At 39.0% G+C, this 16,103-nt stretch overlaps 1 protein-coding gene across 1 annotated transcript; it reads left to right on the top strand.

Annotated features, from left to right (window-relative positions):
• The first annotated feature begins 768 nt into the window (after positions 1-768).
• LOC122664319 lies at positions 769-15,888 on the top strand. The gene is made up of 4 exons (XM_043860092.1): positions 769-1,359; positions 1,458-1,932; positions 3,548-3,675; positions 15,186-15,888. The coding sequence occupies exons 1-4, from the start codon at positions 1,282-1,284 to the stop codon at positions 15,651-15,653; spliced, it is 1,149 nt and encodes a 382-aa protein (XP_043716027.1). The 5' UTR covers positions 769-1,281; the 3' UTR covers positions 15,654-15,888.
• Positions 15,889-16,103: the final 215 nt, after the last annotated feature.

The raw sequence follows: 16,103 nt of genomic DNA, 5'->3' as shown, positions 1-16,103 counted from the left end.
ATTAATTGAAAAGTAGATATGAAAAAATCACAACATAGAAAATATGTTATTAAAAATTTTCTAGCAAAAAAAATCATATAACAAGTGAGGTATCAAAATTAAATAAATTATCATAAAACTATCAACATATATTTCATTGGCATGGTATTATTGGTACTGGAATACCCATTCACCAACATTTTGGTCAAACATATTACAATTGGTATCAGAGTCCATCACCATGCTTCAACATATAGGTTACATTACATTGCATGCCAAGTAATTGTGTAATTAAGAGGCATTCATTTTACCGATCAATGAAAATTTTTGAACCCATGAAAAATCTAGACACAGATCCTCTCTAGCACGCCAACTCCTCCAGCGCATATCCGATGGGTGGGAGCACTCGAGCACATACCCCGAGCGCTTCTCATATTAGATTTTTTTTTTTTGATAATACTTCTCGTATTAGATTTATTGTACAGTTAAAGCAGACTATGTCGAAACATAAAAGTTAACGACCTTTGCTATTGTTATTATTATTAGTTTAACTTTAATGATTTTGATTCAATATGGGTATTGATGAATATGACCAATAGATTTCTTCAAATTTTTTTATTTTTTTTTTCCCTTATTTAAAGATCATAACCAATAGATTTCTTCAAATTATTATTTGTTTTTTGCTATGCTATACCATATCCTATGGGTTGCTTTTTAGATATGGAAAGGTTGAAATTTTCATCTTCCCGTCGGTCATGCTAGAGGGTGTACAGCTCCAGTGATACCTTTCCCAGGCAACAGCTCTACCGCGGCCATTGTTAACTTGAGTTGCACACTGCCTTTTCTCTTGCAAAGTGAATCAACTTGCTTTGACGACGTGCGACCCTTCTCTGTCGATACTTCTGTCTCTGGTCATTCCTCATGGTCTCTACGCCCTCCACAGTCGTAGATCACAGTGAAGAGTTCGATTTCTGTTAGTGTTCTAATTTACAAGCTTGGTGATTTGATTAAAGTTCTATTCTTGCTCAAGGGTGCGTTTTGTTCTTGAAAAAAAAAAACCTAAATTTATAGTCGTTTATGAGTCTTACAAGTTTAATTGCAGTGAATCTTTGTGTAGATAACAAGTCAAGTTATCATCCCGGGTTGCTGATGGAATTCGGTTTAATTGACGAGTGAAGTACAGAGTTCTCTGCAACTGCCTTGATTTCTAAACTCATGGATAGATTGGATCTATGGTCTCAGCTAAAGCCGGCGACTGAAATCAGCGCATTCATGTATTGAAAGGAATAAAATCTTAAAGAAATGTCGCGAATTGGCATTATCCCTCTGGGTTTTTTATTTTTCTACGTCATTGTTAATTGCATTCTTGCTGATACTGAGGTGAGTAACTGTTTTCCTTCTCCTCTCTTTTTTCGTAGGGTCAAATTTTTTATCAATATAGTGTTGGGTTCCTAATCAATTGTAGATTCTGAACTTAGGTAAATACAACAAATTCAAATACTAGTTTTGATCCGAGGAGTTCCCTGCCCTCGAACAACACAGATAGCTCGGTTCCGAAAAAGAGTGGATCTGATTCCGTCATTGATTCTACAAAAACTGGGAAAGGACAGAAGGGTGAAGAACAGGATGGTGAATTACAAGGGAAAAACAGTAACGATAATACGACGGGCAATTCGACAAAGCAAATGGACTCAAAAGATGGCCCTAAAACTGGAACAGAAGAGGATGGTTCAAGCAAGGAATCACAAGTAAAGGGGCATGATACGAAAGAGAAACCGAGTGGACAGCCACAGACCACAACAAATTTGCCTAAAGACGAAAGCACCGACAGAGTTGCAGTCCCCTCAAAGCCAAAAAGGAAGGAAGGTTTTCGGGGTGAAGAATGTGATTCATTGATGAGCTGCACAGATGCAAAGAAACAATTAGTTGCCTGTTTAAGAGTTCCTGGAAATGGTATCTAATTGCATAACTTAAGTTTGAAAATTTTCACTTTCCTTCTTATTTAGGTTGTCTATTTAGGTTGTCTGTTCTCTGCCACTGGTTTGCTTGGAGTTCACTACATATTATGTACATATGCATATGGAGTTGATCCGATCAAGTGGTTCCCTCTTTCTCTAGACTTTTTTTTAGGTTTTGGTTTTGAAAAGCTTAAAACTTCTGTTTTCAGCAGTTTTGATTGTTTGACATCATTTTTCCCATGTGAGACAAAGATCCTTTTGATCAACTGCCAAAAGGAATGTCTCATCCACGTGCAGATTTAATTGAAGTCTTACGTAAAGAAATTAAACTACACTACCATTAGGCTAGAGTCGCTAGACTCGTAAGATTGTCATTTGTGTTTATATATGGCTAGTACGATTTTCTCCTGTGTTTGTGTGCAACAATGGATAGTTAAGCTTGAAACACATGGAGGGCATATTTGAGGAGTAGCACCCTGAAGTGCAAGTGACTCGATTTCAAGGAATTAATTCTGCGGTCGATTACCTTTTGTACATAGAATGGTCAATGGTTCTCACCTACTAAATATGTATGTTCAGTTATAACTTATAAATTTACCAAACCACCTAAAATGTGAGGCTTCCGGACCTCCATTTGGTCATCAATACCAATATGCAATATCAGTAAGTGCCAGATCACTAAGTATTTGACCCCAAAGACTACAACCATTGCAAGGGCTTCCATTACAAATGCTTGTTTGTCCTACAGATAAAAAGCCAAAACAGTTTCTGCTTAATTACCTTATGTTTACCTTATGTATGTAAGCACTGCTACCATGCACACAAAACTTGTTTACTTACATGTACACGGTCACCACCACCACATGGTTGTTGGAACATATCATTTTGGGGTGTGATGCTAATCCTCTCAAATTTCTTGCTGATTCAGTTGAGAAAATTTTAATTCAATAAGTGATTTTGTAGAACCAGTGTTACAATTAAACAAGTGGATAGCGACAAAAGCATCTTCCAAATTATGCACGAATGAACCTTTTTAACAGAAATAGATTTTATAGGTGAAATTCTCAGAATAATGGATCCAGAGTCCAGACACTCTGTATGCCTAGTTTTTAAGTCATATAAACACTGAAAGAGAAACACATACTTTTTTTCCTGGCTATTTCGGGAATGCATGCAAACTGCTGAAGAATGGGGAAGAATTTATTTTCACTGAAACGTCTTCCCAGTAAAATATTTATGGTGAACAAAAAGATCCAGGATTATTACTCAATTTGGGAACTATATCTGTCTGGATAAACCTGTATGCGCTTGTGCTTAAGAGAAAAAATCAAATCTAATTTACGGAGGACTTGGATTCATTTTATACATATTATGCGAACTTGCTGGTTCTCTTAATCTGGAAATATAAGAATAAAATTAGCATATTTCATGGTTGATTTTATTAATAGATTCTGCATGTTATTTTGCAATCAGACTAACCTTTTTGGCTTTCCCATGTTCATTATAATATTTTCTAATATTGGAATGTTCCTTTTGATGATATCTGTACTACCATCTTTATCATGGGTTACAGTGAAACTTTGTATTAAATGTTGGTTTGTGTTTTCCAGACTCTCCAGATCTTTCACTTTTGATACAGAATAAGGGGAAAGACCTGCTTGCTGTAAAGATTTCTGCTCCTGACTTTGTCCACCTGGAGAAAACCGTCGTTCAACTCCCAGGGAAACAAAACAGTAAGGTACTTATGCAAAATTAAGCCTCTACCCAACTAAATTGGGGTTGACTACACAGTTTCTGTTTTGCCATTGAATTCTGTTTGAGGTCATGTTGGTTGGCAACCCTTGGTCACTTGTATCATTTTTTCACTCCTTTCCAAGTCACTTTTGGTCTACCCTTGGCCCTTTAACTCCTCTAATCTTTATCATGGAAACAAAGCAGTAAGTTATTTATAAAATAATATATAATAATAATATTTGGCTTATTATAACTATATGAAGCTTACTGACGTTCATGGCAAATCCAGATTCCAGACTGAACCAATTCAAGGCCAAGTTAATGCCTTTTCAGGTTGCTACCTGTGTTAGTGTCTTAAAGTGTGCTACCATCTGTGTGTGTGCAAGTGATTGCCTTAAACCAAGGGCTTCCTAGACCCCAACATTAAAAAAAAGAAAAAAGAGCATACCCAGTGCATGAGGCTCCTGCCACTGTGGGGTCTGGGGAGGGTCATAATGTACGTAGCCTTACCCCCGCTTCGCAGAGTGGCTGTTTTCTGACTCAAACCCGCGACCACTTGGTCACAATGGAGCAACCTTACTGTTGCACCAAGGTCCCCAACATAATCAGTCCAATGTTATGAAAATACTGGATCAACATTTGAATCCATGATGCCTCTGCATGTAGAGTATTTTTTTTTTCTTCTTCCTTTCTTTTTCTTTGACAGGAATGTCAGACACACATACACTAGTTTCTAATATTCTATATATGCATAAACTTACATGCTGTTTATACATGCGTGTGGAAAGCCAGGATACTCATTCATGATTAAATTATAGATTAGTAGTGAAAATCAATTATATTTGTGGATATGTGGAAGTTGATTCAGTTCTCTGTTTTTTGCCGGGGGTGGGGGTGGGGAATAGAATGTCACAAGAGTTGGTGCAGTGCATTGCCATTTCCACTCTGGTATAAGCAACTAATTGTAAATGAGAAAAACCTTCCTCTTGAAAAAAGAATCAACTTTGTATCTGCGGTTGTGAATCATTTGTCGGCAGTGCTTGCATCGGATGTTGAGTATTTCATTTCCCTGCACTGGAATGTTATCAGGAAAGCCCGGGTCCTGTTAGAGCCAGGCTGGGCTTGCCTTTTTTTTCATCCTATCTTCAGATTTCTATCATCCTATGGGGTTTTTCACTTTGGAGTCTCATGTCCTCCAAAATTTATTAAGGCATTGGAATTGTAGCTTTTTCTGCAGCTCAGATCCACAGGTCTTCTTCAGTAAATGATACAAGAAAAACCTTTTTTATCTTATCAACCTATGTATGCAAAATAATATAATTTAGGTCTTTCAGCCTGTTAATTTAGAGGCCTGATCAATTTGGTCGAAATGCCAATTCAGCTAACTTGGCCCATGATAGCCCTTGCATATAGTGGTTTCTTTCATGAGGCGATGAGCTGGGACTGAAATTGCAGTGCGGATTGCTTTAGCATGGCTGTTCTACTGGTTTTTGTCTTTTGAAGAGTATTATTAATATTTTAATCTAATTGGAAGGTTTTCAAGGAATCAGATTGGGTCCTGGCTTGTGTTTGGAACAGTACTTAACGTACTTTGAAAATATAGTGCTGGATGTTTTGTAATCATACATTTCCAGTCATAATGATTAGACTAATCTAGTCTAGCCTTACGGACGACTTGTTCTTCTTCTGATCATTACCTATTCGTATTTTGTCACATGGTATCTTCTGGTATTTTCCCTAGGGCCTAAACCATAAAACCCCGGTTCCATGAAGCCTCCCCCCACCCCATGTATCCAGTTGATTGTAGCCTTGTATGTTGGGGAAATGGAATTAAGATGTGGGAGGAATTCTGTTGATTCTTGAGGTAAGAATTTATTTTATTTTATTCTTTTGTCCTTTTGGATTGTCCAGCAAAAGTGAAAGATAATTTCAGGTGTATAAATTGCACAACTTAGTGGACTAGGTTTAATTGGATATTCAGTGAAATGAATTAGCTTAACTCATTCATGATCTCTGTTCCAAAAAGCTAAACATTAGTTGTGGTGAGCTTGGCTAGTCAGCTTGCTCAAAGTTTTTATCATTCTGGCATAATATATTTGGTGTATAATATTATATGTACAACTGTACACTAATATGGTATGATTAGTGGGTAAAAGAAATGTATTAGCATTTGTCAATTTCTTTTGATTGGTGGTCTGCAGCCTTCCACTATGGGCTGTATGCATTTTGAGCCTGAATCAATTTAATATATTTTCCTCAGGATGGTATTATGGGCTTTCAGCTGAATCAACAGAACATGTTTTACAATGTGACCTATTGATGGGTTTCTAGAAGCCTGAGGGATTTGGTTTAGAAACTCTTTTGAAAACCAGAATTAGTGAGAGAAAAGGATAGATTTGAAAGATTTAAGATAACGGAAGATCAAGGATTCTGATCAGGTCATAAGAGTGGTCAAGCCCTCTATTTGGGAAGGAGAATATAATATCAGAACTTGGGACCACTCTGATCGTCTGATCTGGAAATGTGGGAGAATCCTACGGAAGATATGATTCCAGATTTAGGTTTCCAGAACAGTAAACGAAACAAGAATCTTAACGACCCAAATTGATGTTAAACAGATTGTCAAAACAGCAATAAACCTCAGGAAAACACAATAAAATGGATAGAAGGTAACACAATAGTTAAGAGATTTAGTAAGTTCACAACAACAACAACAACAACAAAAAACTCAGCCTTATCCCAACTTAATGGGGTCGGCTACATGGATCCAAACAAAACAAAGTACGGAAAACAGAGTTCTAACCAAAAAAGGGAAAGAAAAGATGGGAAAAGAGAGATGAAAAAGGAAAAGGACAAATGAAAGATGAGAAATAAATAGAAAAATGAACGATGAAAGATGAAAGATAGTAAGAGGAAAGAGGCATAGCCCAGCCCGTCAGGAGAATCTCAGCTAAATGTGGTCTGCGACATGGATCCTTGACCTCGAATAGGCTCTGTCCAAGGTCATATTTGGAACAAGCCCTAGCCTATGCATGTCCTTCCTCACCACTTCTCCTATGGTCATTTTAGGTCTACCTCTAGCTCTTTTAGCGCTTTCAATCGGAATCATATCACTCCTCCTTACTGCGGCATCCTTAGGCCTCCGTTGAATATGACCATACCACCTTAAACGACTCTCTTGTAGTTTGTCATTGATCGGGGCTACTCCCAAGTTCGATCTAATATGTTCATTCTGTACTTTATCTTTCCTTGTTTTTCCACACATCCATTTTAACATCCACATCTCTACTACACAAAGCTTATCAATATGACACTTCTTAACTGCCCAACATTCTACCCCATACATCATGGCTGGTCGAACAACACTCCTATAAAATTTTCCTTTAAGCTTTAAAGGAATACATCGATCACACAACACTCCGGACGCACCTCTCTACTTCATCCATCCCACTTAAATTCTCTGTGAAACATCATCCTCAATGTTACCTTCTTTATTTATGATAAACCCCAGATATCTAAAATAGTCACTTTGCAGTATCTTTTTCCTCAATTCGCACCATCAGTATCCATCATAGTGACTAAAATTACACATCATATACTCCGTCTTCGTTCTCCTAATCTTAAGGCTTCTTGTTTCTAAGGTTGATCTCCATAGTTCTAACTTAGCGTTAATCCCTTCTTTTGTCTCATCCACCAGAATGATATCAACGGCGAAGAGCATACTCTACGGGACCTCGTCTTGAATGCTCTTGGTTAGTTCGTCCATGATAAGCGCAAATAGATAACGGCTTAAGGCAGATCTTTGATGTAATCCAATCGTAATTGGGAATTCCTTGTCCTGACCTCCCACTGATCTTACACTAGACACCAGTCACCACGCTCTTATATATAATTTTAATTACCTACACATATTTACTCGACACTCCTCTCTTCACCAAAGTATGCTAGATTAAATCTCTAAGGACTCGGTCATAGGCTTTTCTAGGTCAATGAAGACCATATGGAGATCCTTCTTGTTATCTTTATACCTTTCCATGAGCCTCCTCAATAAGTAAATAGCTTCTGATGTGGATCTACCTGGCATGAAGCCAAACTGGTTCACCGAGATATGAGTCTCTCTTTTCAAACGGGCTTCAATAACCTTCTCTCAAAGTTTCATAATGTGACTCATTAGCTTTATGCTTCTATAGTTATTGTAACTTTGGATATCATCTTTATTTTTGTAACTTGGGACTACAATGCTTCTCCTCCATTCATCTGGCATCCCCGTTGTGTTCATAATCCTGTTAAAAAACTTGGTTAGCCAATAAACCCCACAACCACCTAGGGTTTTCCTCACTTCTATTGGAATCTCATCTGGGCCTAGAGTCTTGCCAGTTTTCATCTTTCTTAATGCTTCTTTAACTTTCGCCACACTAACCTTTCTTACATAACTATGATGTGTGGTATCATGTTGAATAGAGTACTCGTCTAGGTCATTTCTACTTAGCCCATCTCCATTAAGTAGGTTACAAATATACTCGTCCCATCTCTTCACAGTGTCCTCATCCCTAATCAACAATCTTCCATCCTCGCCCTTGATACACCTCACCTGATCGAAATCTATACTCTTCATTTCTCTCATCTTAACTATCTTATATATAGCTTTTGCCCCTTCTTTTGTGTTTAGGCTGATATAGAAATCCTCAAATTTCTTCGCCCTAGCCATTCCCGCAATCTTCCTAGCTTTGCTTATGGCCTTAAAATACCTCTTTTTATCCTCCGTCTCTTTATCCTTTGCCATGTCTTAAAACAATCTTTCTTGATCTTAATGGCTGCCTGGACCTCATCGTTCCACCACCACGTTTCCCTAGGGGCCTAACGATTACCCTTTGCTTCCCCTAGCACATCTTTGGTCACCCTTTTAATACAAGTCATCATCTCGTTCCACATCACATTGGTGTCTCCCTCAAAGTCGCATTTTCCTTGACTAACCGATAAAAGACTTAAAGGTAATTGTGGTACATGAAGGATCGAGAACTTAGTCATGGAAGAAATGGGTGAAACTGTACCATGACCAGTCACATGGGTAGAGGACTCATTAGCCAGAATTATAGGTGAAGGGTTATGAACTTTTGACAAAGAAGAGAAAAATTTTGACTTACTACTCAAATGGGTAGAAGCACCAGAATCAATGATCCACAGAGTGAAAGATGTGTTAGTAAGAAATGTTGATTACCTGTGTGGATCAGAGTGGATGTGGATTAGGAAGTAGCGGTGGATGACTCGAGATTTTGTAGTCATTTAAGTAGTTGATTGTAGTCGTCTCGAGACACAAAACCTGATGAAGAAGCTCCAGATGAAGAGGCAAGGGTGGTGTCGCCAAAAGACACCTTCTCAGTATCAACCACACAGACATATTAGCTAATTGTTGAGCCCAATTTGGTCTATCATGTTCAGCCCAACATGTCTCAATTGTATGGTTTGGCTTGCAACAAAAGGAACATTGTTTGGAGGATCGGTTAGCATAGTTGGAGAGGGTTCAAACCAAGGGGACCAAACTGTCCAAAGCACCCGCCTAGGTGCCTAAGGTCCCTGGACGCCTTGACAACTCTGTCGAGCAGTTTGTTGTCCACCTATATTGTGATCATGACCTCCCCGTGAGCCATGACCTCTCCTAAAAAATGTAGAACCTTGGCCACGACCAACAAATGCAGAACCTTCCTTGGAGAGGGTGAGATGTCAGTTGTGGAAGGAGTAACAATATGCTAAAGCCAAGCGAAAGTCTCCTTTAGTGAAGGCACCTTCTTTCAAATAAGGAACTGGCTCTTAATATAATGATAATCAGAATTTAATCCGGCCATCAACTTTGCAACATGAAATTCAGCTGTTCAAGATTAGTAGTAAAAGGTTGATTAATATTGACATCCTCATACATACCCTTAAAAGCGCTGAAATACTCATTCAAAGACTTGTCCCCCTGTTTGAAGTTAAAATTTTTATCATACAGATCATAAATACGAGATATGTTCTTCTCCTGGGAAAAACTTTTCTTCAAGTCATCTCAAACCCCTTTGGTAGTGATGTGGAATATTACGTTTGCTACGATAGTTGGGTCCATACTATTCCACAACCATATGAGAACAGTTTCATTCTCACGCACCCACTCCTCATAGGCTTTGGAATCAGAAGGTTCTTTAGAATCAGCAGAAGGTGGTTCGGATGTGAGATAGTTCATCTTCTCATTATCATTAATGTAAACCTTAACCACCTGGGCCTATAACAGATAATTATAAACTCTATTGAGTTTGATAGTAGTGATTATGCAGGAGTGCTTTTATGGGTTGGCTCGAACCCGTTTGAGAACCCAGATCGAGAATCGGGTCCAATTGGTTTTTGGGTTCAGTAGGATATTTAGTTTATTTATTTATTATTAGTTGGGATTTATCTTGTATGAAACTTCAGACCAATTGGCAATCATACAAGTGAATTTTCTCACTTGGAATCGAGTTCAAGTGCCGCTGGTTCTATGCGCAAGGAAGAAGACGACCCCCCCCTCCTTTCAGGATTTCAATTGCGTATGGTTTTATCCCCACTTTCCAAAATACCCCTCCCTCTCCCTTTTACTTCATCCTACCCTTTCTTTTGATTCACTTCCAAGTCAGTCCCTACACAGTAAATGATAATTTCCTTTGTGTCCTTTCTTCTTTGCCTTCCTAATTAAGCCTTTGAAATTCTGATTATTTACAATTTTACCATTCCTTTCAATTGTTGAGCCGTGTGATAATTGGGTGGGCCTATAAGCGAACCCAATAGGGTTTTGTGACCCGGGTTCCTCATCAGGTGATCTGGACATTAACATTATCCAAGGTAGTTCTGGGATCAATCATCATGCACAGTGGAAACAACACAGAGAGGTATTGATACCACTTCTGGCCACTAAGAATACTTCGTCAAAAAAAAAAAAGTGTATGCAACTTCTGAGTAGTCTCCAAGCCTTGAGAATGTAGAATAGCAGTAGGAGGTACAAAACCCCTCAAGACAACACTGATTTGATGAGAACTAACAGATCAGCAGCACAAAATATCAAAACTTGTACCATGAAAAAACCAGATAATGGGTGATTTTCAATTGCAGCAAAACCTGGTGTCAAATGGACACCAAAGCAGGATCGAAGGACCTACTATTGGAGGGCAACATTGCCCTAAAATCTTATAGGGATCTGATGGTCAGATCCAAAGTAATTCCAAAAACCGATTCTGAAAAAATCTTACATAAAACAGAGTACTGCATAGCCATAGGGAGATTTCTGATTACACAAAATCAAGGGTTCTCATCAGCCCAAACAGGAATCGAGTGGGCTTACCAATAGGGTGAACATTGTCCTGAAATACGAGAGGGATCTGCTGGTTTGATGCAAAGTAATTGCAGATCACTATGCTTCCCAAAAAAAATCCAGAACATGGTGCCGCCAGCATTTTATATGCATAAAACTTGATTCCTGTAGACGGATAACTCCATGGGAAACAAGATTAAGGCAGTAGATGCAAAGCGACCCTCGTTTATCTTCATATAATCATCAACTAGAGCCTTAGATAGAATGTAAGCATAGATTGCTGCAACCACAAGGACAATCCTTTAAGATACTATCAAAACAGAATTGAAGGTGAAGACTGAATATAATTGCTCTGATACCATGTGACAACAGAGAAGCTAATAACCAGTCCTCACAAACCTTGAAGAAGAGAAAGAGAAAAAGGAGAGACGATTGAAGAAGAAGAGAATCCAACAGACCACGATAGGATTCAGTAGTCTCGTATCGTAGTCAATCATAAATACTTATAACATTAGAGTATAAGACTAATAACAAGAAAAGAAGATTACTAAAACAACTCAACCTCTACCACCTAACATACACCACAATAAGGACATTCCCCCTATCATGGTCAATGACAAATAAACAAAGTACCGCAGCGTTTGACAATAATACCCTGCGGTGGTCAATATCTTAACATGTGGTATGGTGAAGAAGGTTGATCTAGTGTTAAGATTTTTCCCCCCCTTTAAAAAATGGTGTGATAGTGCTATCACCTTCCTGCTTAACTGGTATAACTTCAACAGATTCCTCCCCCGTCTCCATTATCTCAGATACCTATAACATTCATTTAACAAAAAGTACCCATGACACTTGGCAGACACACTACAGGACATAGTTATTGAAATGGGATACGTTGTCAGATCTGCAAAATCCAGAAACATTTATGTATTAAATTGGGAGTTTTGTTCCCATTACTTGCGCATGAGATGGCATAGAGCACAGACTTTCTATCATTACAAGTCTGTGAATTTAACTTTACACAATTTAGTTTACCACACTCTTATTTGGAAGCCCTAGTGTCATGTTGCAGGTTTGTATTGCATACTTTTTGCTAAATGTTTTCACTTTTGGATATGAGAGGGCGAACCTTGGCATAACGGTAAGTTTGCTCCATCGCAACTTAGTGGTTGCAAGTTCGAGTTGGGAAACCAGCCTTTCCGCGAAGTGGGGATTAAGGCTACATACATTATGACCCTCCCCAGACCCGCAGTGGTGGGAGGCATGCACTGGGTACGCCCTTTTTTGTAAAAAAAAATAATACACTTTTGGATATGAATGAGGAATACATCCAGATAAATGATTACTTGGAAACAGTATGAAATTGCTTTGTATGATGTGTCTACATGCCTGTACCCAAATTGGTGAGTCCATATTAGTCAAATCCCCATGTCCTAATATATTTTTTTTAATACGGTACCTTGAATTTTACAGCCAACCGTTGCATCCAAACCCGTGTAATATAGCCTGTAAGAACCCCTAAATAGTTGCTGTGTTGGAACAGCTTATTTGATGAACTTGTCACTGCTAGGGTAGTTGATAAGGCCATCAAACATGCATGTGTAAATTGCAATGAGTTTGGAGACTAGTGTCTTGTACAGTTGTATACCAATACAATGTCTGTGTGGCCCTGCAAATGCTAGTGAAACAAAGCACTTATTTCTGATCATATTGTGTTCCCAACATATGATACAAATTATAACAACACCTTTGTCCATTATATGCATGATAGTACTGTGTTTTTATGGTGAATTGGTGCTAGTATGGCATTCATGTCTGTTTGCATGCCTACAGCCCTACAGACCAAGATAAGGTTGATGTTAACTTCTGGACAGTCTTAGCTTCATGGTCTTATCTCACCCTCCTTTTCCTACTGTGACGATGTATATATCTGACAGAGACATTCCTTTTTATCTGAATTGTACCATTTTGTTTTATGTTTTCTGATTTCATCTCTTATGGTTATCACAAAAAAATATATATATGTTTTTTTTTTATATGCAAATGATTTTAAGTTGGGGAACAATGCAAGTATCTATCGTACATCAGTAGCATGTTTGTATTGGTCTGCAATGTCCAATCTGTGGCTTATGTTGTCTTCATTCTAAAGGATCTTGTAAAGTATTTGTTTGTTAGAGAGGAACAATAACCAATTAACCCTTGTACATTCACAGCATGTGGTCTCTGGCCTGGAATGTCCCATTTGTGGCTTATGTTGTCTGATATCATTTGTTCAAGGCTGTACAAGGGATTCATCTGTCAGAAGAGAAATTAAGGAAGCACTACTGTACATTTGTGGCCAACTAATTGTCCTTGATGTGGCTCAAGACTGTCTTTTGGAATATATAAATTTAGGGTTTTCTTCCATGTCACTACGCCAAGTGAAACAATTCACTTCACTATGATTTTCTTACCCCACTTTTCACCCATGCTATTCAATATGTGAAGGGCTTATATAGTAATTTCACAACCTAATAATACTTTACCAAATCTCTACCCCACCTTCTGTTCTCCTCCCCCACCGGCTCCGATATCCCCTCCCTCCCCGGCTCCGGTTGGCTTAGGCTTCCTCTCTCCCATCCCCTCCCTCTCTGGATTCTGCTCTCCCCTCCCCCTTGCCCGCCCACCCTGTTGTTGGCCTTGGTTTCGCTGATGGATGAAGCTCGACTCCATAATCGATTTCTTACCCATTGAGTTTTTTTAAATCAGTTAATTTCCAGTGATTTTTCTCCTTGGGAAGAACCGAATCAGTGGCATCAATCTCTCAAGCATTGTTGTATGGCTTGCTCTGCATCAGAACCTCTAGTATGTTCCCGGAATATCTTGATTGATGTGTTGGTTCTCCACCATCCAGATGGAACTGTAATGCTCATGCCGGACCAGCTGTAATGACTGAATTTTCCATATTTAAATCTCCACTCTGCAATATGTCAAGCCCAAGTTGTCCATATTAAATCTCCACTCGATGGGCGTTTCTCCCTACAGAACCCCATACCATTACATCCCATCCGCCGCGTGCATCTTTCTTAAAAAATAACAGGAAAGGTTTTTTAAAAAAAAGGAATAAGAGGGGGCAGGGGCAAACTGGAATCTGCAGATATAGTACCCATCGCTCAAGGTAGCTTGCATTCAGATCGAGGAGCTCAGGTCATCTTCGTTCTCCGTGATCAGGGTTTTGTATGATTAGCTTTGAATGATAGGTGGAGTTGTTGGGTTCAATCTTCGTATTTGTTAGCTTTGCTCTGGTACAGTTCAGATAGTAATCTTAAGTTGTTGGTTTATGAGTGTATGTCCAATGGAGGTTTGCAGGAGCACCTGTATCCTAGCGGTGGTAAGTGGTTTTTCGCATTATGGTGGTTTTGTTTCCATATTTGTCTTTGATCTGGTCTCTGCTAGGGCTGGTGACAAAGGTTACCGGATTGATGCGATCGGTTAGAGATACTATTTAATGTGTACACTAGAGGACTGGACAATGAAATATCTCCGACTTAGATTATTGATTCTGTAGAGGTACCCACGAAGGTTGGGCGCCACTACTCGGTAGCCATTGGATGAAAACTAGGGTTCCGGAAAGCTGTGCAAAAGGATCAATTTCCAGAACCTATCTCGTCAAATTCCGTCCATTTTGTAGAGCTTCGGCCTTGTCAGAGAACTAAAGAGGGTGGGGGAAGGGAAGGGAAGGCAAGGTTCAGAAGATAGGAGTATTGTGGGATCTCTAGGTGCCATTGATACTATGAATGGCTCTACACCCAGGGAATCCTGTTGGAGCTGGTCTTCTGAAAGCCAGAGGGGAGGGGGAGAAGGGGAACCGAAGAGGAAGTGGGATGGATTTGGTAAAGTATTATTTAAAATGAATTGACAAAACTATCCTTTCACTCTAACTCAACAAAAAATAACTTGCAAGGGTAAATAAAAAATAGTGAAGTGAATCGTTTCACTCTGTATAGTGACAAATAGGAGGACCCATTTAATTTATTTGAGTAGCTAGTTGAAGTTTGACTGATCATTTTGTATTCCCTCTCAAAACCTAGAGATACCTAGAATAGCCAGGCTGGATTAGTAAACGCATGCATAAGAATGTGACTAGTTTCTCATTTGTCATCTCAACAACCCTGAATTATTCATCAAAGAGAAAACTGTTCTGATATTGTGAACTGCAGGTGAAAGTTGCCATAGGGGATGGAGGTAATAACACATTGATCACTTTGACAGCTGTGAATGGTGACTGCATCCTTGACTTCCGGGACCTGGCCTCACATAATTTGGTGAGGAAAATTGATCATTCCACCATCGCCAAATACACAACCCTTCTTACGCAAGCCCCCTCCGCCGTATACATATCAGCTGCTGTATTACTTCTACTACTAGCTTCAGCTTGCACATTCATCAGATTCCGCCGGAGGCATCGCCCTAGTGATGGTTCCAAATACCAGAAGTTGGAGACAGAGCTACCAGTTTCAGGTGGAGGGAATACTGAGCCGGAAGTAACTGATGGATGGGATAACAGTTGGGGCGACAATTGGGATGATGAGGAGGCACCGGTCACAACATCAAAACCTGTCACGCCAAGCGTTTCCTCCAAAGGTCTTGCTTCAAGACGGTTGAACAAAGAAGGGCGGAATGATTAATCGACATTGGATTAGATACACAACTAGAAACAGTTCAAGGAAGAGGCAAATGCCTATGTTTCTTCCTGATCGGCTTTCGACTCTATCAATACACTAGTTTTTGGGATGATGCATTCTACACATTATTCAATATTTGTCTGTGAAATTAATTATCCAGAAACACAAATGGATGAAAGGGAGAGAAGATAAATGTAAAACATTTTTTAAATTAAATTTTATAGTTCACATGAGAACATTGGCAAGAGGGCTGGTGCTACTGATCCTTTTAACTAGTTGGATTGGTATTAAGGGGAGCATTTTCTGACGATATATGGGCTTACGTCTTGGCCTAAAGGAGTTCCAGTTTGTAAATGAAACTTACCAACATTCGGTTCTTTCTCATTATTCTAGGTAAGATTCACATATGAAGGCTATCTCTTTGTTTCTTTGTGAAGTTAGCAGAGGCTCCGT

This window comes from Telopea speciosissima, chromosome 6 (assembly GCF_018873765.1).
Source record: "Telopea speciosissima isolate NSW1024214 ecotype Mountain lineage chromosome 6, Tspe_v1, whole genome shotgun sequence".
NCBI lineage: Eukaryota > Viridiplantae > Streptophyta > Magnoliopsida > Proteales > Proteaceae > Telopea > Telopea speciosissima.
This window is presented reverse-complemented; position numbering and strand designations above follow the sequence as displayed.